Source organism: Protopterus annectens, chromosome 9.part0, assembly GCF_019279795.1.
Source record: "Protopterus annectens isolate FY-2018-M chromosome 9.part0, PAN1.0, whole genome shotgun sequence".
Classification (NCBI taxonomy): Eukaryota; Metazoa; Chordata; order Ceratodontiformes; family Protopteridae; genus Protopterus; species Protopterus annectens.
Window position 1 is genome coordinate 444074792 of NC_056743.1, and position 25230 is coordinate 444100021.

Below are 25230 nucleotides of genomic sequence, written 5' to 3' on the forward strand. Positions count from 1 at the left end.
CAATTTGCCTCAGTTTATCTTAGAGGGAAATATTCATGGGAAAGTTATCGGTATGCTCCATTTATTTCCCTTTTATCTTGCATCTTAGTAATATTTGCATGTATTCTCTGTAGACAGGTTTTCATAATTTATTTGCAATTCATTTATATCATAAACCGAGTACAGGATTATGGGTATCATGGGAACAACACACTTTTTGCATCATGCTGCCCATATAGTGGAAGGTTACAAGCTAACCCAAGCTCCTGAAAAATGGCATTGTCCTGGCACTTTCTAACCTGAGTGTATTAATATAGACCTTAAGGGCCTAAATGTCTGAAAAAATGTGAGCTAAATAGAAAGCACTGTTGTTTTTGCAACTTGAGTTTCTGTAAATAACTCTTTGGATTCTTATTTGTAGCGTAACAAATCTACATGTATGGTGTGTATGTGTCTTTTTTGAAAAAGAAAGTACTTTCAGCAGTATGTTTGATAAAAAAAATAAATAAATAACTTTCAGTAGTAGCAAAACATTCCATTTCCCTCGTATAGCTCAAGTGACGCCCAGTTGAAAGCTGGCTGAAACACTAGGAGTACATATTTTATGCTTATCTACTGTGTCTCTGACCCAACAAAAACACATCTTTTGACAAAATGTAACTACTGGAATTCTGTTTATGAAATCTTAATTTCCCAGAAGTGTTGTTTTTAGACTAATTTTACATTACCCATCTACCTTGGTAAGTGTTGTTGTTTGAGCTGTTTTTCCATCAGATTTGGGTGTTTCTGATTCCTCTACAGCTGTGTAACTGTGCAGTTAGTATATTAAAGTATGGGAGGAGTAAAGTCCATCACATTGGGGATGCAGGAGGGCTTGGCCCCCAGAAGTAAAACAATTTTTATATTGATACCACTCACATTATTGGCAGGAGCATTATTAGATTAGAGGGGGCCTGTCCAGTTTGCTGTTGGCAGCTGATGCCTTGACATCTAGTAGCGTGTTCAGTGTAATATATCTAGGCCTTGTTATTGTAAGTGCAGAAACACACTGCAGGTAGTTTTATTCATTTCTTGGTGTTGTACCTATACCACGTGTACTACCCATACACTTTGTACAGGTGGTGTACCAGTTGCATTACCTGTAGTTTTATGATGCTTTTGCTATATTGATGACTTATCTGCCTTATCTTCAAATCCTGTTGAATTACATCTGTTTAGTCCCTTGCCTTACCCTTCCACTCTAGGCCACAAAGCAGCAGTGTCTGCTGGTTGTTGTTCAGGCTGCACTGACAACATGATCTGCTTTATGCAGACATTCCCAGAAAGATGGCTATAGGACCAGTGAAACATCAGTATAATCATTTCAGTTAGAGACATGCATACACTGGCACTGGCATTTGTACAACACAGCGTGTCATTTCTTGCAAATCGGACATTTTTATACTTCATTTCAACCCTTTACATACTGGCTAGAGTGTTGTCAGCGGTGTTCTGTTTATTTATACCTAGTGCAGTATATGAGGTATTCACTTCCAGAACGTTTCATGCTGATTGGTGACTGTTTTATCCTTTCAGGCACCTGAACTACTGGAACAGCAGAAGTACACAGTGACAGTCGACTACTGGAGCCTTGGCACCCTGGCATTTGAGTGTATTACCGGATTCCGACCATTTTTGCCAAACTGGCAGCCAGTTCAGTGGTATGTTCTTCTACAAGATTTTGCCTTTGCTCCTTAAAATGTGCAAGTAGTTAGTCCACCAATGTTGTAATTAAGGTTGTGTCTATGTTAGGCATTTGAATGCTGGTCAGTGCACAGTGAAATTGAATTTCTGTAGACAGTAGGGCTCCTGTATCAGAGTGGTTCTTCCAGCAAAACATTTCAGCAGAAAATGTTAACCTATGGACTTTTCAGCTGGCCATATTCTGTAGTACAGAGGATGGGTCACTGAATCAAACTTAAACTATGAACTTCAGTACAAAACATTGCATTTAGGTGGAATGTGACAAAATTTTGTCTTAGGTTTACTGACTTGGTAGTGTACATCTTACAAAGTTTTGAAGTATCTACCTACCTCAGATGCACTTTCATAGTTTTTCAGTTTGCTCATTAGCGTGTTGTTGTACTTGTTAACACAATGCCTTGTGTGTAAGCTATGCATAAACCTTTCACTGCCTGACAAGAAGCCCCCCCCCCCCCAAAAAAAAAAAAAAATCAAGCATGCCTTGGGTCCATTTTGTGTTTCAGATTTTTACATATTTTTGTTTTAGTGCAGTACCAAATCATGAGCTGCAAAGAATGATGAATCTATTTTAGTATAATAAATTATTAGTGACATTGTGTCCCTATTCAAGTGTTGGCCCTCAAAATGCCAAGTGCCAAAAAAAGACCAAAAACACAGAAGACCAAATCTCAAAAATCACCCTTCTCCTTAAAATGTCTTTTTGCAGGTGGAGAAGCCCCCTTGCACTTCCCCCTGAACTTATATATACCAACTACGAGATTGCCATACCTCGGAAATGAGGGAATATTCTAAGAGATGGCATCTCTGACTTAGTGTATGCAAGTCTGTTCTTTCAGCCAGTCAGTCCCCGCATTTTGGGACTCTCTCTAGCGGGTCCTGACATTTCACATGGTTACCCGTTATATTCTTGTAAATAATACCAGTAATCAATTGTATAAAGGACTATGTGAATGAGTCTTGAATCATAACTAGCTTTTTATATGTTTGAGACATGGATGACAAGAAATTTACCTTGGAAGTGAATTTTGGTGTCCATGTCCAGAACTCATTATACAGAGTTATGATTGGTGTCCCAGTCATAATTCTTTGCAGTGTTTTGAGCTTTGTCTGCTCCATGTACTACCAGTTTTGGGACAAAAGTGATGAAAGTTGGTAAAACACTAGTGCTGTCCAAAGCAGGCCGAAACATTTTCCTCCTGAAGAAAGAACTGCTTTATAATCTGTTAGCACTTTGTTTCACCACACGTTCTGTTTTTAAGTGTGGCAGAATGACGTTTTAACAACTTTCAGAAGTTGTTTTTCCTTCTGCCAGTGTTCTCTGCCAGTCAGCACTGACACCTGTTAATCCCTAAAACAAGATCTTGTAAGCATCTTTCTGAGGTTCGAAAGATGTTTAATAAGCTTGTCTTTTCCCCATTTTTGGAGTGTAATTGTAGTATTTTGTGCAGTATGTGAAGTATATGGGTATTATGAATGTCTATTGTAGGCAGTGAAATCTAGGGGTATGTGTTTCTGAGAAGACACCTGCTGTTCTGCATAATTTGTATTCTGGCTTGTATGGTTTGCTGTTTGCAGTAAGGAATGCTGTTGTGATTTATTCGGTTTGCATTTTAACATCTTGCAAATGTGAACTATGAAGTGCTATTGCCCATAACACTAGTAATATCTTTTTGGTTGTCATTCACCGAATGCTTTTTGCATTTATTTTATTTTTATATTTTGTGTATTTTAACCCTTTGCTTGACCTACACTCAGGTGCTTACTTTTGTTTTATGTAGATGCATGAGAATCCTTTGAATCTGTAACAGGAATATCAAGGTGTGTAGTTTGTTTACCATTCACACATGCAGAAAAGGTTGCTATAGTAGAACTTACAGACACTGTATTGAAGTACAACTTCATTACCTTCAACGGAGAATATTACCAACAAATAAAAGGGGTAGCAATGGGTGCGGCGTGTGCACCCACCTACGCCAACATTGTACTAGCAGGATGGGAATCCAATTTCATCCTGAACTCGGAATACAAGCGATATTGGTCTCTATACAGACGTTACCTGGATGACATTGTAATTTTTTGGACAGGAGGCAATGAGAAATTAAAAGAATTTCTTGACTACATCAATAGCACCACTAATTTTTTGAGGTTCACGTATGCTACCTCAACTGACAGGTTGCAATACCTGGACGTTGAAGTGTATAAAAATGAGGACAACAGAGATCTGGAGACTAAATCTGTTGATCTGTTGGATTGTTTGTGGCTTTTATTGGAGATCAAATAAAGTGCGGTTATCTTGGTGCGCTATTTCCATTTTTTGTCTTCTTACTGGTTTTACTCGTGGTTGGGCGCCTATTTTGGATTTTACAGTTTTGGTGCCCTACAATGGAGAATAGCCCACCATCTCTCAACCGCGAAGAAGTGGGACAGTCACGGAAACTGATCGGGCAGCTCACTGAGCTGATTGAACTTCTAACCCCACTGTGCACCACGCTGATTAGCAGGAAATCTACCGACGTAGGGAGCATACTGGAAGGGACCGAAAGGTTTGGTGGTTTGAAACAGAAGAGAAAAAGACACCACTGTGACTCCAGCTCCACGTCGCTCGAAGAGGCTGAACCGAATGGTGGCACTTTCGATCCTGCCATTACTCTGATGCTTCTGGGACCTTCAACAGCATCGGATACGAACATTCACACAGGGGTTATGAACAATGTTAGTGTTCCCAACGCGAACACATCGGGCAAGAATGCCTCAGGTACTGTTTCCACTTCCTCTAACTGTAACAACATATTAGACTGGCTGAAATGTCCTCATCTTCTCAATTTTGAATCTAAAGAGGATGATACACCACATGATGGTGATTCTTATGGTTTAAAAATTGAAAAATTATCAAAATTAATGCATAAGTACAAAACACTATGTACTGAAAACTGTTATTTAATAGAATGTATCAAACACAAGATTGTACCGAAAGGGCTCAGGGTATGGAAGTACCCAAACAATGTAGAACCGGGTACTGTTTTCCACAAAGAATTAATTGATATTTTTAACAAATGTGGGCTTGAAATCCTCGAGCTCATCAAAGAGAACAACAAGACTTTAGAGGAATTAGAAGAAGAGATTTTGGTGTTAGATAATTTTATTAAACATGACCTGTTTTTTGAGATTAAACAAGAAAGAGATAAATATTACAGTTTAAGATCTGACATAGATATGAAATGCAAAATGTTAGAACAGAGAAAAATCAATAAGCTCAAAAGGGACATAGAGGACTATCAGAACAATGTTAGTTACCCACAACCACCCTCTAAGAAAAACGAACACAATGTCAGAACCAGGCTGGGCAAAGTGAGAGGGAACAGTTACCAAATGGACACTTGGAGGGGGGAACAAGATAGGGACAACTATGACACTGACTTCCCACCTCTAGCGAATGAAGACCCACAAAACTACCAAAACAGAAACAGACAGGGTTTTCAGAATTTTCGGAGGGGGGGAGGGAGAAGGGGGAGAGGGAGGTAGCAATAAACATCACCCACACCCCCACCCCCACCAACACCCCCATTTTAGATCACTTTGACTGTCTTGCTGTAGATACAGTGGATGAGATTCTACAAACAGGCACCACACACTCCCTCAAGAATTTTTCAATATACAATTTCAGCAACATTACTATCAATAAAGCACACTTTGACCTACTTAGTAAAGGGTTTAAGTACATCCCTAGTACTCGAGGGGATTTGGTACAAACCATTATAGACATGAAGCTATTTCTCAGAAAGGTCAATTTGCAAGCCACACTTCCTCCGATGCCATTGAACTCTTGAGTCCCAACATCCTGCCCTTACTAGGCGCAGTACCTACAACCCCCCCACTTCATCCTCAAATCAAGAACCTGGAAACAGTGTTGGAAAACGAAATCAGAAAGGAGTTCAAACAATACACCTTGGAACACAACCTTACAGAAAAAGAACACGAAACTTTGAATGATTTAAGAAGTAACACTCAAATAAGAATTATGAAGCCAGACAAAGGAGGGGGGGTTGTCATCATGGACAACATTATCTATGAAAGTAAAATGAACAGCATTCTCAGGGAGGAAAGTAAATACAGAAGTGTATCTATAAATGAGATCAACGTGGCTTACCAAAGAATTGATATGGTTTTGGACAATATGATTATGGAGGAAAGCATTGACAGCAAAATGCACAAGTTTTTGTATGTACCGAAACCTAAGATCCCAATAATTTTTGGCATACCAAAGGTGCATAAAAATGTATGTGACCCTCCACTAAGACCTATAGTGTCAGCTGACAGCTCTAAAACACTTCCCATGGCTAAATATGTGGATCTCAAGACCAAACATATTTGCAACAACAATAAATATATTTTGAAAGATTCATGGGACCTATTAAGAAACATTACACCGGACCTGTTGACCGAGAACCTCATCTTTGTCACAATAGACGTGGTTGACCTTTTTACTAGCATACCACACCAAGAGGGGATGAGAATATTTGAAGACATGATTTTTTTGGACAAGACCCTCACACATGCAGAAAAGGTTGCTATAGTAGAACTTACAGACACTGTATTGAAGTACAACTTCATTACCTTCAACGGAGAATATTACCAACAAATAAAAGGGGTAGCAATCATTGTACTAGCAGGATGGGAATCCAATTTCATCCTGAACTCGGAATACAAGCGATATTGGTCTCTATACAGACGTTACCTGGATGACATTGTAATTTTTTGGACAGGAGGCAATGAGAAATTAAAAGAATTTCTTGACTACATCAATAGCACCACTAATTTTTTGAGGTTCACGACCTCAACTGACAGGTTGCAATACCTGGACGTTGAAGTGTATAAAAATGAGGACAACAGAGATCTGGAGACTAAATCTGTTGATCTGTTGGATTATCTGTGGCTTTTATTGGAGATCAAATAAAGTGCGGTTATCTTGGTGCGCTATTTCCATTTTTTGTCTTCTTACTTGTTTACCATTATATTACCTAACCTGTAGCTGGTAGGGAAATGCATCAAAATAAGGCAATCCTGGAAATAGAAGTGGCTCTGAAAATGTACAGGATGTGCCAAACTATATACCAAATCTCTCTTGTTTAGTTTTATGAAAGTTCTGTATAAACAAACCAGCTGATCTTTTTGAGAAAAGGTCCAGCTTTGCCACCATGAATGTACAGTTGATAGCAGTTTTCAAATATTTAAGTTGGTCATAAAGATATTCCAATATCTTCACTGAAAATTTGCAAAGCTTCCCTGAAAGGTACCTTTCTGCTAAGACTTCCCTTTAGACACCCATCCCTTCCATGTGGCATCACCATTATGCTTCAAGCTATGGCACAGGCTGCATTTGAACCCACAACCACAGCAGATCTAAAATTTCTTACTTGGAAAACAATTTCTGTAGTGGCAGTGACATCAGTCAGGAGAATATCAGAGTTACAGGCTCTTTCATGTAAGCCTCCGTATCTAGTATTTCACAAAGATGGAGTTTTTCTTAGAACTATTACATCCTTTATTCCTTTGTTCCTAAGATGATATCTTCACATCAGCATCTTGGAGTTGAGATTGTTCTAAGTCAATCTATACATGTGCCTGTGTTTTTCCCCAAGTATTCAAAGAAGTATATTTGCTGCATATGTTAGATGAATACAGGCAGCTCTGATTCTATAGTCACAGAATAAAACAGTTCAGAAAAGATGATCAACTGTTCATTTCATTTTCTAAAGCAAAGTTGGGGAAGGCAGTTACTAAGGTTAGATGTCCAGATGGCTGCCAGATTGCATCACCTTTGCTATAATAAGAATTTACCCTTATCAGGTAAACCAAAATCTCACTTTAACAGAGGACTAGCCATTGATGACATTTGTGCCATGGCCACTTGGGCTACAGTACACACCTTTGTGCCCTTCTACAAGCTGGATACTCAGTCTAGATCACATTCTTCATTTGGCTCCACCATACTCAGGAATTTCCTTCCTTGATTCCACCCAGTTTGACAGCTTGAGATTCTTTCCCATACATTTGAAATGGACATAAATAGACAACATTGGATATGAAAATTATGTGCTTACCATAACGATAGATCCATGTTGTCTGATTTTCATCTGGTTCAAATTCTGTCCCTCCTTCCAAATTGTCACTTATGGCTTTGAGAAGATTGAGTGGACTTTTATTCCCTGTCTGTGCACAGTCATATGCGACTGCACCCACTATTCCTCGACAACTTGGGGACGATCTGACTTAGGGGTTCATTCTTAGGATGCTTCCTTTTATAGCATGTTTTTGATGTATCACAAAGAGTGGGGGGCCACACTCTATCTGAACAACTAAGGTGGAGCCTAGGGAATTATGGCTAGGGGAGGAATCAGAAGAAGCTTCAAAGTTGGTGCCAAGGTCTGATCCATTCAAATCCAACAACTCATATGAACAACTCATATGTTTGAACCAGACAAAAATCAGGTAACATGGATCTAATGTAAGGTAAGTACATCACTTTTGTTTATTGCGATGACAAAATAGTTGTGCTTCTGGTTATTTGACTAAATGTCAACTTTTTGTGAATCATACCTCTTAACCATTCCTGATTTCGTGAAACATACCCAGTTTTGTCTCATTTTTTTGCCCTTTCCCCTCATAAATTTTTGATTTTTTAGAAACTCTCCGAAGACTACAGTCAGTCAATAATGCAATACATTAGAATTTCAGATGTCTTATTCAGAAATGCAAGTTAGTACAAAATCTGTTGTTCTGATAACTTTAAGTGAACTAGATTAATATTTAAAAATTTGTCCCTGATTTTGGGACATTGTCCCCATATTATTTGTAGTTTTGTCCAGAATTCTTGATCAGAGAACTTGAAAGGAGTGTTGTGTATTATATGAAGCTGTACATTGTGCTTCCTTAACTGTTAATTCTCTGTCACCTGTTTCTATACCCGGTCTATTTCAAGTGCTCTAGAAAAGATTAAATTCAATTTGGATAATAATTTAATCTCACTTGACAAAGAATTCTACTAACAAAGTAATTTCTTAGTACCATATCTGCTTTTGCATCAGTTTCATAGTTCATGGCACATTACTTAATTTAATTTGCATATTGTGTTACAATATCACTGATTTTATGGTTGCACTGATTAAAAGAAAATCTTTCTGCCGTTATTGTTGCCATTCAGAATGTCCTTTTAGCATTTAAGTTACTGACTTATAACTTTCGTCTGTTGGTTTCATCAGCTGAACCCCATTCTAAAGTAGCTGGAGTATACACAACTTTGGCTAGCCTCCAAAGGTCTTCACCACTAAATCCAAGTGAGTATTGCAGAAAAAACCAGTATGAAGACCACCACGATAATGCAGCAAACAACTTCTTTATTTGGATAAAAACATGAAAAATGATGAGCGCTTTCACGTACGGACTGTACGCTTCTTCAGATCTAATGAATTATGACAAAACTTCATCCTTATATATCAACACTAAGTGATGATCATCACTCTCAATTATTCACTTAAACAATTAATTGCTAAAGCCTGTTGTAAAAGACAAATTGTAGTTGTAAGATGTAAGTACAATTCTAAAAATGATCGTAGCTGTCTCAAAATATAAAATAGAACAGCTCAACACATATTCCGTGAAACATATATCGCTGAATACATGTCTGTTACTGTAGGAAATATATATGTATAAAGAGCATTTATTTATATCTATTCTAAGTGAAAGTTGATATCCGTTATATATAGAATCACATTCAGAGAAAATATATAGACATATAAAAATAAAATATATATCAAAATAAAACAAAACCTTTACGTATGTCAATCATCATGTTCAAACATTCGTAGTATAATATAAATGGACCTGATCTGAGGAATATGTGTATATCATTTGTCAAAAAACCAAAAGCACGCAAGATGCAAATCATTCATGAGAATGTACAAATAACAATAAAGGTAACTCTTCATCCATACATATTATATATTTCATGAGAGAATATGTAATTTCCCAGGACCGTCTCGTCTGAATACACCTATATTAAACTGATGTATATCGAGGACACTCATGTCTGTTTAAACGGTAACTCACAGTGAACGATATATAAAAATAGAACTAAAACCCATAAAGGCATATATATGTATATGTATTGTATAAAATAAGTATTCGTGATGAGTCTATTTAAAAAACACATTTTTATATATTTATCATTCTCATATGATGTTATTAGTAAATGTACTGAATAAAAAACTAGGTTATATGTAGTCTAGTTTATGTTGTGTTTAGATGGCTATGTATTAAAAATTTTTTTTTTTTATATGTTGTTTAATGTTCACTTATATCATAATTCATAGGAAAAAATATAAAAATGTATAAAAAATGGGAAAAAGACCAGAGGTATATTGAATATAAATATATAAAATTATATAAAAATGCAAAAATATGTACAGAATAAATATCATCTTATACTATATCTAAATATTAAAAATTTTCTATATATACAAATATGAAAAATATATATTTTGTTCTCTATTATATATATGAATAATTTATTAAAAATTTTTTGAGAACATATAAAAAATATATATATTTATTTGAAAAAATGATGTATCCCATCTAATATTCCACTTATAGAAATTCAGTCTTTCAGTAGATACAAATGTGACTATATCATTATGTAAGTAAAACCTTTTATGAAGTTATATATTATATAATGTTTTTGAAGAAATAGATGGGAATAAATAATATATATGTGTATTAACTTCCAAGGTCTCTTTTATACACAAAAACTACTTCATGGGAGATAAAGAAGGTATAATCAACTACTTTTATGTTCTTTATATCATGTATTTAAGTTACTAGAAACAAAACATAAACACCAAGGTCCAATTCCAATAATTTAGATAGCAGCAGTATGTATATAGCTATTTTAAAATATTCATGATATTATGATATATGAATTAAAAAGGATAAAATATATATATATATATATATATATATATATATATATATGTATATATTATATACTAAAAGACATGAAAAAATGATAAACCATAAACAAATATATGAATAAGTGTTCATATAGTTTCTATATAATATAGTAATATTTTATTTATAAAACTTTTTCTGTAGTATAAAAAGGAAAATAAAAAGACCCAAGAAAAACTCAGATTATCCAAAACAATTATATGTATATTTGTATATGTATTTAAAATTATATTATTTTGAATTATACTGGGATATAGTTAATTTTATTTGTGATGTCTAAATAATTCATTTCAAGCTTCTCTTTTTAAGTATTGATCTAATACTAATGTACTGGTTCAAACCTGGGGTGTAGTGTGCTTTAAAACGAATAATCCATTCTAATTCTATACTTTCTAATTCATTGAAAGTGTCTCCCTTTCTTTTATTTGAATGAACTAGCTGTAACGTTCTAAATTTAAAATTGTGACCAGGGTTGTTCATAACATGTTTAGCTAAAGCATTCTTCTGGTCATTCTTCCTAATATCATATATATGATTGTATATACGTTCTTTCAAGGATCAAGTTGTCATTCCTATGTAGAATGCCTCACAGTCTTGACAATTTGCTAAATATATTAAATTAGAGCTAGTACAGCTAGATCTAAAATGTGGTTCAAAAATAACATCCATCTTTGGATGTGTAAAGTTTATATCTTTCGAAATGAAGTTACACATATTACATGTGTTACATGGATATGTCCCTGGCTTATTATATCTGGTCAATCTATCCATATGATTTAATTGTGTCATATCTCTTACATTATAGTCATTATCATTATTCTTTTCTACACATAGTAGTCTCTTTAAATTCTTACTATTACTATATATAAATATCGTTTTTTCTCCCACTAGCTTCTTTACATCTTCATCAGTCAGGAGAATATGCCAATTTTTATGTATGATATCAATAATGGATCTATTGTCGCTAGTATATCTAGTTTGAAAGGGTATTAGTTGTTTATTAGAACGGTGTCTCCCTTGAGCTTGCTGTATACTTGTTCTATGTGTAGCTGAGGTTTGAGATGATTGAAGGGACTGTTTTACTGAATGAATTAAATCCCCATTGTATCCTCTCTCTAAAAACATTTCTTCTAATTTAGATATTTGTATGAACCTATCTTCACTGTCCTTACATAATTTGTCAATTCTAATATATTGGCTTTTTATAATATTGCAAAATATATGTCTGGGATGCATGCTGCTATCTTCCAACAATGTATTTTTCCAACATGGTTTCCTGAAGATGGTGTGATGTAGAAAGCCATCCTCATCCTTTGTAATGGTGATATCTAAGAAATCTATCTTGGTTATAGAATGTTCAACAGTAAACTTGAAGAAGGAGGTAGTAGATTCTAAATATTCTACGAATTCTAGAAATTCATCTAATGTGCCATTCCAGAAAATTATGATATCATCCACAAAGCGTTTATATAGTAACATCTTTTTGAAATTTTCATGGTTGAATAAATGCATGCATTCCCAGTAGTAAACCACTAAGTTCGCGTACGTATTCGCACAGGGAGTGCCCATGGCTACTCCCCATTGCTGTAGGAACAAGGTATCATGATACATAAAGACATTATTATTTAATATAAGTTCAAGAATTGCATTCAGTAAAATCTGTTCATTAGTATTAAATCTACCACTATCATTAATGATATGTCTAATAGCTTCTAAACCATAGCTATTTGGTATGGATGTAAATAAATTCTTCATATCCATGCTTATTAAGAGACAATTGAGTGGAATTCCTTCTTTAAAATTCTCTAGTACATCTAGCAGTTGATATGTATCTCTTAGTATAGATGTGATATCATCAACAATAGGTCTAAGTTTTCTTTCTATATATACTGACATTGTTTCTGTAACCCATCCATCTCCAACAACGATGGGTCGTAGAGGTGGTGGTATTATGCCTTTATGTATTTTTGGCAATCCCTTTATGTATAGGATTTTAGGCTGTTCTATTAGAAAATACAGATACAGATCATGGTCAATCTGTCTACACATTAGAAAGTCGTATAATTCATGATGTACCGTATAAATAAGTTTGGTTAAATCAGTAGTGTTAATTTCATTATAAGTATCTGTGTCTTTAAGCATGGTATGCATTGTGGTATTGTAGGTTGAGCTATCTAGCACCACAATCCCACCACCTTTATCAGCGGGTTTAATTATTATACTACTATCCCGTTGTAGGGCATACAAAGATTCCCATTCTAAATGAGACATATTAGTATATAATCTTTTCATTTTCATGTTAAAATATCTATAAAAATCCTTTTCACATGCTTTCATAAAGCATTCAGTGACTGGTGTCGGGGAAGGAGTAAATGTACTCTTCCTTTTAAAAACATAAGTCTCACTAGTATCATGATTTACAGGTTTAGTTCTATTCTTTTCAAAAACACATTTCAAAGTGATATTACGAACAAATAGCCGCAGGTCAGTTAAGATTTCACTTACGTTACTAATTTGGGCCGGTATGAACGAAAGGCCCTTATTCAACAACAAACAATCAGTCTCGGTCAAAGTCCGTTCTAAAGTAGCCCATATACAGAATCACATTTAGGATTGATTGTCTGCATGTCATTATCTTTAGAAGTGTCATTCACGATGAAGAAGTGTTGGACGTTCTTCATTTGATCACTGTTATAGTAATCCTTACATATGAGACATATTCTGTCTCGTCAGGCCAGTCTACAAACCTTCTGACATCTTATTGCTTGCATATAACTGGATATGCCAATGTAAGAGAAGCATATATATGTGCCAAAGCTCAGAACTTTTTTGCCTTTAGTCTGTAAATGCAGACACTCAGTTGTGTCTACGTTTCCTTATGGTTAACTTCAGCAATGTAACCAGAAACCAAACATATTACGTAACTCCTTTCCTGCTTCCATTCAGAAAGGCAAGAAAGAAGATTGGTTTAACTTTTCACAATGTCTTTGTAAAGCTAGTCATTCTTTTCTGTCTTCTCTGCCTGCAACTTCATCTTCCACTTCTACCTCTGCTAAAGGGAAAACAGTCCCCCCCCCTTCTTCCAAAGTGCAACCATTAGATTCTGACAAGGAAGAACTTCATTATGCCTCTTAAATTCCATCTCCCATGGATGAGAATCTGATTCAGAGAAAATTTTATCATCTAATTCTCCTAAATAGGAAATTTGCTCTGGGGTCTCAGTCACCAAACGATGTCTTGTTCAAATGGAAGGGTAAAGAGGTTTCTGACCCCAGAAAAGGTATTATAAGTTGTTGAATATAGATACCCATAAACCTGTTGCTAAACTTACAGGCCTGAGGTGTGTAGACAATGCCTTTTCTTCTGCTTCAGTTTTCCCAGACTCTCATTCTCCAACCCCTTATAAAACTGACAGTTTTTACAGGGTTTCTGATATGCACAAGTGCCTGTATAAAAAAATCTTTCTGCTGACCCTGCTGTTATTTCCTTGGATGCTGATAAAAGGACTACAACATTTCCCTCTCCTATTCTAATTCCCAATTACAAGTACAGCAGATCCCTTGCTAGGTATGACAAAAAGCTATGCATTTATGGCACTTTAGTTTTTTCTTTGTGCCGGTCCCAAGCTCGGATAAATGGGGAGGGTTGCGTCAGGAAGGGCATCTGGCATAAAATTTTGCCAAATCATACATGCAGACAAAAGTCCACATATACATACCGGATCGGTCGAGGCCCTGGTTAACAACGACCACCACCAGTACTGTTGGCCAACAGGGTGCTGGTGGAAATTGGGCTACTGTTGGCCGAAGGAGGAGAAGAGACGGAAAGCATGGCCGAAGGCAGGTAAAGGCTAGGATTGTGATAGTGAGGGCCGGAACTTTGAATGTTGGCAGTATGACTGGTATAGGGAGAGAGCTAGCTGATATGATGGACCGAAGGAAGGTTGGTATATTGTGTTTGCAAGAGACCAGATGGAAAGGGAGCAAGGCTAGGTGTATCGGAGGCAGGTTCAAATTGTTTTATCATGGTGTGGATGGGAGGAGAAATGGCATAGGCATTATCCTGAAGGAACAGTATGCTAAGAGTGTTTTGGAGGTGAAAAGAGTGTCAGATAGAGTGATGTTTATGAAGCTGGAAATTGATGGTGTAATGATGAATGTTGTTAGTGCATATGCTCCACAAGTTGGGTGTGCAATGGATGAGAAAGAAAAATTTTGGAGTGAGTTGGATGAAGTGGCGATGACTGTACCCAAAGGTGAGAGACTGGATTGGAGCAGATTTCAATGGGCATGTTGGTGAAGGGAACAGAGGGGATGAGGAAGTGATGGGTAGGTATGGTGTTAAGCAAAGGAATGCAGAAGGTCAGATGGTAGTGGATTTTGTGAAAAGGATGGACATGGCTGTGTTGAGTACGTATTTTAACAAGAGGGAGGAGCATAGGGTGACGTACAAGAGTGGAGGAAGATGCACACAGGTGGATTATATCTTATGTAGAAGGGCCAGTCCGAAGGAGATTAGAAACTGTAAAGTGGTGGCAGGGGAAAGTGTAGTTAGGCAGCATAGTATGGTGGTTTGTAGGATGACATTGGTGATCAAGAAGAGGAGGATGAGTGTGAGGGCAGCACCAAGGATCAAATGGTGGAAATTGAAAAATGGTAATTGTGAGGTGATGTTCAAGGAAGAGTTAAGACAGGCAATGGGTGGCAGTGAAGAGTTACTGAATAGGTGGGTAACTACAGCAGAGCTAGTAAGAGAGATGGCTACAAAGGTGCTTGGTGTGACATCTGGAAAGAGGAAGGAGGACAAGGAGACCTGGTGGTGGAATGAAGAAGTACAGGAGAGTATACAGAGAAAGAAAAAGTGGGATCGTCAGAGGAAGAAAGTAGACAAGCATGGCAAAGATAGAGGTGGCGAAGGCTAAGGATAAGGCATATGATGAGTTGTGTAAAAGGTTGGACACTAAGGAGGGAGAAAAGGACCTGTACTGCTTGGCTAGACAGGGGGACCGAGCTAGTAAAGATGTGCAGCAGGTAAGGGTGATAAAGGATAATGAGGGAAACTGCTCTCAAAGCGAAGAGAGTGTGTTGCGCAGATGGAAAGAGTACTTTCCGGGGCTGATGAATGAACAGAATGAGAGGGAGAGAAGGTTGGATGAGATAGTGAATCATGAAGTGCAGTGGATTAGCAATGAAGAGGATGAAGAACGGAAAGGCTGTTGGTCCAGATGACATACCTGTGGAAGCATGGAGGTGTTTAGGTGAAATGGCAGTGGAGTTTTTAACTAGATTATTTAATGAAATCTTGGAAAGTGAGAGGATGCCTGAAGAATGGAGAAAAAGTGTTTTGGTACCGATTTTTAAGAATAAGGGTGATGTGCAGAGCTGTAGTAACTACAGAGAGATTAAATTGATCAGTCACAGCATGACGTTATGGGAAAGAGTAGTGGAAGCTAGGTTAAGAAAGGAGGTGATGATTAGTGATCAGCAGTATGGTTTCATGCCAGGAAAGAGCACTACAGATGCGATGTTTGCTTTGAGAGTGTTGATGGAGAAGTACAGAGAATATCAGAAGGAGTTGCATTGTGTCTTTGTGGATTTAGAGAAAGCATATGACAGGGTGCCTAGAGAGGAGTTGTGGTATTGTATGAGGAAGTCGGGAGTGTCAGAGAAGTATGTAAGAGTGGTACAGGATATGTACGAGGGTAGTGTGACAGCGGTGAGGGTAATGGATGCGTTTAAGGTGGAGGTGGGATTACATCAAGGTTCAGCTCTGAGCCCTTTCTAATTTGTAATGGTGATGGACAGGTTGACAGACAAGATCAGACAGGAGTCCCCGTGGACTATGATGTTTGCAGATGACCTTGTGATCTGTAGTGAGAGTAGGGAACAGGTGGAGGAGACCCTGGAGAGGTGGAGATGTGCTCTAGAGAGTAGAGGAATGAAGGTCAGCAGGGCTAAGACAGAATATGTGTGTGAATGAGAGGGAGGATAGAGGAATGGTGAGGCTGCAGGGAGTAGAGGTGGCGAAGGTGGATGATATTAAATACTTGGGAACAACAGTTCAGAGTAATGGTGAGTGTGGAAGAGAGGTGAAGAAAAGAGTACAGGCAGGATGGAGTGGGTGGAGAAGAGTGTCAGGAGTGATTTGTGACAGACGAGTACCAGTAAGAGTGAAAGGGAAGGTCTACAAGAGGGTAGTGAGACCAGCTATGTTATATGGGTTGGAGACGGTGGCATTGACAAAAAGGCAGGAGTCAGAGCTTGATGTGGCAGAGTTGAAGATGTTAAGATTTGCACTGGGTGTGACGAGGATAGACAGGATTAGGAATAAGTATATTAGAGGGTCAGCCCAGGTTGGAAGGTTTGGAGACAAAGCCAGAGAGGTAAGATTACATTGGTTTGGACATGTGCTGAGGAGGGATGCAGAGTATATTGGGAAAAAGATGCTAAGGATGAAGCTGCCAGGTAACAGGAACAGAGGAAGGCCTAAGATAAGTTTTATGGATGTGGTGAGAGAGGACATACAGGTGGCTGGTGTGACAGAGCAAGATGCAGAGGACAGGAAGAAATGGAAACTGCTGTGGCGACCCCTGACGGGAGGAGCCAAAAGAAGAAGAGCTTTCAGAGCTCTCAATTGCCAAGTCTATATGTCCAAGTCCCTTTTATCTATTTTGAGCAACTTGAGGCAAAACTTGGCAGTCTCCACAACTTGGACATGAAATGTAATGTTATGGGCATGCTTAATTCTGCCTTCCAAGTAGCTAAACACAACTGAATGTGTCTACAGTGCTGTGGATACTATCTGCAGAGCAGCTGCAACTGGTACTGTTATGAGTAAGCATGCTTAGATATGATTACAGTCCTTCCCAGATGATGTGAAAGCTCAGTTGTTAAATACTCCACTAGACAAAGACTTCCTTAACACTTGTGCTAAAGTTTTTATTAACAATCAGACAATCAAATCAATAAATAAAGAGGAAAACTTGTGCATCTTTTCGTATCTCCAGTTTATAAATGTCAAAGGACACGTCCTGCCAGTCCTGGCCTGTTTTTATCATAAACCTTTCAGATCTGTTAAGCAGCAGTCTGGGAAAGATCTGTTCAAAAGAAGGTGGTAGACTGACTCCAAAAGAAAATCTAATGGGTCCCAGGGATCCAACTCCCAAAGAAAAAATGCCTTGACCATCCTTGCCACATACTTCCTCCCAGTCTGCCTACACCGCATTGTCTCAGAAAATTGTATTGATTCTTTCTGTTTGTTTTCCTGCATGTCATTCTATAATAGCAGACTGTCAGGTTTTGAATATCATAGAACAGTGCTCCAAACTCCAAAGGACATCCTTCCTACGCCATAAGGCATTCTTCAACCCCCAAAAGACCACCCTCATCGGATGCCCCAATCATTTCAAATTTACTACTTCTGGGAGTCATAGAGCCATTCTTTTCAGTTCATTGGAGTCAAGGATTTTATTCAAGACTTTTCCTGGTTGGGACTTCCAAGATGGTTGCACATTAATCAACACTCTGATTTCTGCTCTCCCAGTGTGAGAATAGAAACTGGGAATAAAGGGCCACAGAAACTGCCAGTTGGGGTAAAATCCAGTCACTGGCTAGTAATTTTACTGCTTGGATGCCTGCAAAAATAAATTTGAAGAGCCTTAGAGAAAATCAACAAGAAAAGGGAAAGAGAAAACTGGCTTAGAAGAATCCTGCACCTGTTAAGCATAAAGCAGTTCAAGTTTTTACTTTGGCACAGGAGATGGCTTCCAGTAATTTAGAGGGAAAAAATGAAATGCACTCAAAGATGTGTAAGATAAATTAAATGTTGAAGGAACATAGCAACTCAAATAAAAAAGACTGGAAAAGTAGAAGAAGCTTTAACTAGCTATTCTGATGTACTGATAAAACTGCAAAAATCAGGGGTTGAAATGAAGAAAAGACTGACTGAATATGAGGCTTCTCAGAAAGAGCTGTTTAAAAAAATGGTAGAAGTCTGAATCCGCAGAGAAATATGAGATTTTCCTGTTATACCAGAAAAACGTGGAAGAACAGACTATTCATTTTATGACAGTACAAGTAAGCAAATGGACTGGTGACACTTTGTGTATGTCCAAAACCTGGTCATGAGAAAGCAGCTAAGACTAAAGATCCAATCCTACCAGCAAGAAGAGTTGATTCTGACAAACCATGACAGGAAAGGAAACGTTTTACAAATTGGAGACATTAGAGTGTTTGTAGAAAATGATTATTTACTATATACCAGGCAGAAGAGAAGCACGTTTGGTGAACACTCTGCAGCAAACAAAGGATAGAGGGAACATCAAGCAGGTAAACAGATAAATCAGTAACTGTCATCAATCTGCAGCATACATTTTATGTCTCATCTGAAGTAGTTAACTTCATTTGATCAGCAACCTGTGGGTATTGGATCCAATTCGGATCCGAGCCGGCAGCTTTCCTAGCTAAACGATCCGAGCTCCAAGCTCCTCCCCCTACCCATACGAGAGCTGCTAAGAAAAAGAGCCATCCAGCACATCCCCCACGGGCAGTCTGGATCAGGATTTTACTCCAGGTTCCTTTTGGTGCCAAAAAAGATGGGGGACTTGCGACCCATTCTCGACCTGTCCGCACTGAACCTGTTAGTCGCCAAAGAAAAGTTCCGGATGGTCACTATTCAATCCATTCTCCCACTTTTACAGGAGAATGACTGGATGTGCTCGATAGACCTCAAGGATTCGTACTACCACATTCTAATGGACAGGCGATCCAGGAAGTTTCTCTGCTTTCGGCTGGGAGCCAGCCATGATCAGTTAAGGGTCCTACCCTTCGGTCTCTCCACAGCCCCCAGGGTGTTCACCAAGGTCATGGCAGTTGTAGGCACCTGAGGCTTCAGGGAATACAGGTCTTTCCTTACCTGGACGACTGGCTCCTAACCGCCCCCACCAGGCATCAGCTTTGTTCAGGCAGGGACTATTTCTTACATCTAGCCCGCCATCTAGGGATCACGATCAATCACAAGAAGTCCTCCCTTCAACCTACTCAGATTTTGGAGTTCATAGAGGCCAGGATAGACACTATACAATCCAGAGTCTTTCTGACGGCGGACAGACTTCGCAATCTAAACCTTCACATTCTGGCTCTTCTACAACCATCAGCCCCCCCCCCCCCAGTGGAACTAGTCCTGAGGGCCCTGGGGTAGAATCCTTCAATGGACCTTACAGGTTCAGTGGTCCATCCTACATAAATCTCTGTACTACCTATTCCCTTAGCAGGATTTGCTTGGTGGCTCCATTCCAGAGACCTCGGGGAGAGGGCCGCCGCCCTATCCCCACCCCAAGTCATCAGATTTGTCCAAGGCACGTGGACTCACACAGAGACCTCATTGCATATCAGTGTCCTGGAGATGAGGGCGGTGCTTCTAGCGTTGCAGGCTCTCCATCCCCTTCTTCCTCCAGGGACTATTGCAATTCAAACAGGCAACATGTCGGTAGTCTGGTCTTACCCACTTTGCAGAGAGGCCATGAGAGTGTGGGAATGGGCGATATCCACCAACCGCTTTCTCATAGCAACGCACATTCCGGGTCGGTCAAACATTTTAGCGGACAGGTTGAGTCGAACGATCCTCTCACCTTAAGAGTGGTCTCTGAACCCAGTAGTAGTGGAGCAAATCTTCCTCAAATGGGGTCAACCTTGCTGCGATCTGTTCACCTCACCTTCGAACACAAAGTGCCGCGAGTTCTTCACATTAATTCCCCCACCAGGGGAAGTCCCCAGAGACGCTCTGGTACATGCTTGGCCATCCGGTCTTCTGTATGCTTATCCTCCTCTTCCATTAATGACAAAATTCTTGCAGAAAGCTCATCAGTTGGGGAGCAGAGTTATCCTCATAGCCCCATTCTGGCCTCGCCAAACCTGGTTCCCATGCCTACGGTCTCATCTAGTACATCCTCCCTGGATTTTAGATCCCATTCCGGATCTGATCTATCATCCTTTAGGATTGAAGACCCCCAACCTGGACTACCTTAAGCTCTCAGATTGGTTGATCCAGTTCCATTAATGGCTAGGACTCCCGTTATATCTTCCTCAGTTAAGGCCATCCTGGTGGCTGCTCATAAACCATCTACCAGGAAAATCTACAAGAGTAAATAGAAACGTTTCTCTGTCTGGGCGGAGCATAGGAATTTGGATCCCTTCACGGCTCCTATCTCAGCAGTTCTAGACTTTCTATCCCATATTTTTCATCAAGGGGCTAGTTCTTCTACTATTAAAGTTCAATTGGCAGCTATTTCCAACTACCACGTTGGAAACAGTTTAGGGCCCCCTAGCTTCCTCCAAGATTTGCAAAACATTCCCGAAAGGAACCTTTCTGTTAAGACCCCCTGTTAAAGATGCAGTTCCTCCATGGGATCTAACCCTAGTTCTGCAGGCTCTGACTGGTCCTCCCTTTGAACCCGCGGCTTCAGTCAACTTAAAATATGTATCTTGGAAAACGGCCTTCCTGATTGCCATTACCTCAGCTAGGAGGATATCGGAACTTCACGCTCTTTGCAATAAGCCTCCACACATCATCTTTCATAAAGACAGGGTTTCCCTCAGGGGTTCTAAAGTGGCTTCAGAAGCCAATATCAACCAGTCCATCAATATACCTGTCTTCTTTCCTAATTTTCAAAACAAAGGAGAGTATAGACTCCATTGTCTGGATGTTCATAGGCAGTTACGATTTTACTTAAACAGAACAGCCGATCTTCGAAAATCAGATCAACTTTTTATGTCATTTGCTAAATCCTGTCTAGGTAAACCAGTCACTAAAGTAACCTTAGCTAGATGGATTTACCAATGCATCCTTCTTGCATACAAAGCTCTGGTCGACCTGAGCCCCTGAGGGTGCGAGCCCATTCTACCCAATCTATGGCTACTTCTGCTGCTTTCTGGTCAAGGGTTTCTTTGGATGACATTTGCTCAGCAGCTACTTGGGCTTCCTCTCATACCTTTATTACACATTATAAGTTGGATTTAATATCCAGAGGACGCACATCTTTTGGCTCTGCAGTGCTCCGGAATATCCTTCCATTAGGACCTCACAAGTTGTTGGTAGCTGGGGACTCTGTCCCACAGGTTGCTGATCAAATGAAGTTAACTACTTCAGATAAAGAAGTTATGTACTCACCATAACGTTCCATCTGAGTAGGTAACTTCATTTGTCAGCAAACAACCCTCCCTCCATCCCCTGGACCTTTAGTTCATTATTAAAGGATCAGGATACGTCACTTCCAGATGACATCACGTGGAATGTATAGTACTCCTTTCTTGTGTTATAGTAATTTCTATGGCATTATGGCAAACTCGATCTGAGGGTTAGAGGGAGGTGGCAGGGCATTATGGGTAGGAGGGAGGAGCTTGGAGCTTGGATCTTTTAGCTAGGAAAGCTGCTGGCCCGGATCCGAATTGGATCCGATACCCAAAGGTTGCTGACAAATGAAGTTACCTACTCAGATGGAACGTTATGGTGAGTACATAACTTCTTTTTTTACTTTACATTACCCTGTATTGTATTATTTATTTAATCATTTTCAACCAACTGGCTGAACTGGTCCACCCTAGCCAAAGCAAAAATGGTACATTTGGTAGAGGTCCTCCACATAAACATACCCAAACAAAGGAGACCTCCGAGGCAAAAACACACGTGATCTGCCCAGCCCTCCACACCACATACCAGGCATAGTTCACACACCTGTGCTTCACAACTACTAAGGATTCACCATAAACTCAACATATAATTCATAGGAGACTCCATTGTGAGACACACAAATGTGCCTCTCACCAGGCTGGATAAGGAGAAAGTCACGGTTAGTTGTCTGTCAGGTGACAGAATCCGCCATATCATACCCACACTCAAGTCTTTCAGCAGCAGGTACTGTTATGACTCATAGTCCATGTCGGCGTGATTGACTTGAGACGTACCTCTCTGGACTCTATGAAGACAGACATTATTGAGCTCACTGATTATGTTTCCCAGGCAGGTATGTCCCTAGCCTTAAGCAGCATTCTGCCGTCACCCAGAATGATGCCCCAATACAAACAGAAAATGACTGACTTTAACAATTGGCTTAGTTTCTGGTGTCATTCCAGGGGGAACCAGTACCTAACAGCCTGGGAAGATATAATCGACAGACCACAATGCTTTGCCAGAGATGGTCTGCATCTGTCTCACCTGGGCTTCAGGCTTCTGGCAAAGGCTCTTGCCTCCCCTGTAGTGCCATTTTTAGGAAGAGTGATGAGGTTAATACTACCAACGTAAAAATTTCAACAAAACACAAATTAAAGGTCTGCTGCTAAATGCTAGGAGTCTAAACGTGAAACTGCACTCATTGCAAGCATTCATAACCCTGGAAAATGCTGACATCTGTGCAGTCACAGAAACCTGGTTCAAAGCTGTAGAGAGCACCTGGTGTTACCTGGTTACTCATCCTGTCATACATTCAGACCCCAAACTGTGAGCAGTAAAGCCAAAGGAGGTGGAGTTTCAGTATACATTAAAAGACCTACAACACCTCCAGGCTGGTCAAACAGTATAATGCACAGGAGACACTCCTGGTGCAGTTAATCACTGGCAAGACCCCTTTTCAAATCATAGCTAGCTACCGGCCCCCAATTCTGACTCAAGATGCCAAATCCACCTATTTGGTCCTGTTCGAATCTATCAAGATTCAACACTTTACCCTGATCCTGGGTGACTTTAACTTCTTAAACGTAGACTGGAAGAACTACTCATGCCAGAACACGAATGTCCAGAGATTCCTTGATGTTGTCAATGCAAATGCCTTGGAATAGCTAGTCGATACCCCCACACGGGGTGATAATATATTGGACTTGGTATTAACCAACATAAGTAACCACTGCAGCATCCCTATAGCATCATCCCTCCAGGTAAGATCTGACCACAAAGAGGTCACTTTCGAAGTCACCTTCTCCCCGAACCCCCCTCTAGCTAAAATCAGACATAAAAAACTTCTCCAAAGCTGATTACAGTCTCCTGAGGGATGGTATAAACATCTTCACAGCCCCCTCCCCCACTGTAGGAACTGGCACCAATATCCAAAACTACACCAAAGCACTGTACGAGCATTTATATAGAATCATGGAATCAGAAGTACCTGACAGGACTAAGTCATCCTCTGCAAGGAAGAATAAACCTGTCTGGTGGAGATCTGCAATAAATAAACTGTATAACAAAAGGAAAAAATTGCTGTCCAAGACCAAGAAGGAGCAGGTGCCCAATTAGAAGTAATGTCTCCTTAGCGTGAACAAGCAAATAAGAGCACTAGTGAAATCCTCCAAAGCAAACATCGAGTCCAAATTGGCCACATCTACTAGAAACAATCATAAGGCCTTCTTCACATATGTCCGCAACCTCAAAGGAAGCACCCAGATCTGTTCAGAACTGGTGGACAAGGACACCACATATACAAATGCCATTGATATAGCAAACTTGCTGACTGACAGATTCAGTGAAAACTTTACCCCTCTTTCCCTCCCATCAGTAAATCAGTACATCTCCAGTACCTGTCCCCCTTCCCCTTAGATCTAGGGAACAGGTCATCACTGCTCTCTCAAAGGCAAAAAATACATCCTCCATGAGACCCAATAATATCCAAGTCTGCATCCTACATGAACTCAGGCAGGAACTTGCAGCACCGTTAGGCACCCTATTCAACCAAAGCCTGAGTACTGGCTTCATCCCAGCTGAGTGGAGGGCAGCCATTGTCATCCCTTTACACAAAGGTGGAGCATCCACCAATCCGAGAAATTATAGACCCATCAGCTAGTTGTAGCCTGATCTGTAAGGCCATGGAATGGATTACCATGGACCTCATTAACAAGGACATTGGCAACCTCCAAACACTTGATCCCACACAGTTTGGCTTCATCAAGGGGAGGTTATGTCTGCTAAATTTAGTCGACTTCTTTGAGATAGTCACCAAAGCCATGGATGAGGGGAAGACTGCACACCGCCTACCTTGACCTGGCCAAAGATTTTGACACTATTCCCCACTTGGGCATAATAGGTAAACTCTTTCAACTAGGCATCAATCCATATGTTACCAGATGGGTAGTAAATTGACTCACTGATAGAACCCACGTAGTCAAAATAGGGGAAGCCACCTCAAGCAGTAGACCCGTAACAAGCTGTGTACCCCAGGGTTCAGTCTTGGGGCCTCTGTTATTTGGGATATATTTTTCTGAAGTGCAGGCCAAAACCAGTGGGCTGTGGCTGACCAAGTTTGCAGATGAGTGCAAGCTGGGTGCTGTCATCAATTCCCCTAGTGATGTGGACATCCTCCAAGAGGGTCTCACTCAAATGACTGGTGCCAGAAACATGGCCTCAAGCTGAATACCAAAAAATGCATCATCATCCCCTTTGGGGAAAGTGATTTCCCCACAAATTATCACATTAATAACAACATCCTAAGCACTCAATTAGTCGTGAAGGACTTGGGCACCCAGG

General features: G+C 39.6%; 1 protein-coding gene across 2 annotated transcripts in view; it reads left to right on the forward strand.

The window, feature by feature from the left end:
• The window catches only part of IKBKB (inhibitor of nuclear factor kappa B kinase subunit beta), a 1482168-nt gene that overhangs the window by 676379 nt on the left and 780559 nt on the right, over positions 1–25230 (forward strand). For both annotated transcript variants that reach the window (XM_044082985.1, XM_044082984.1), the window contains one exon: positions 1555–1679. In XM_044082985.1, coding sequence (XP_043938920.1) covers positions 1555–1679 — 125 coding nt within the window. The remainder of the gene's footprint in view (positions 1–1554; positions 1680–25230) is intronic.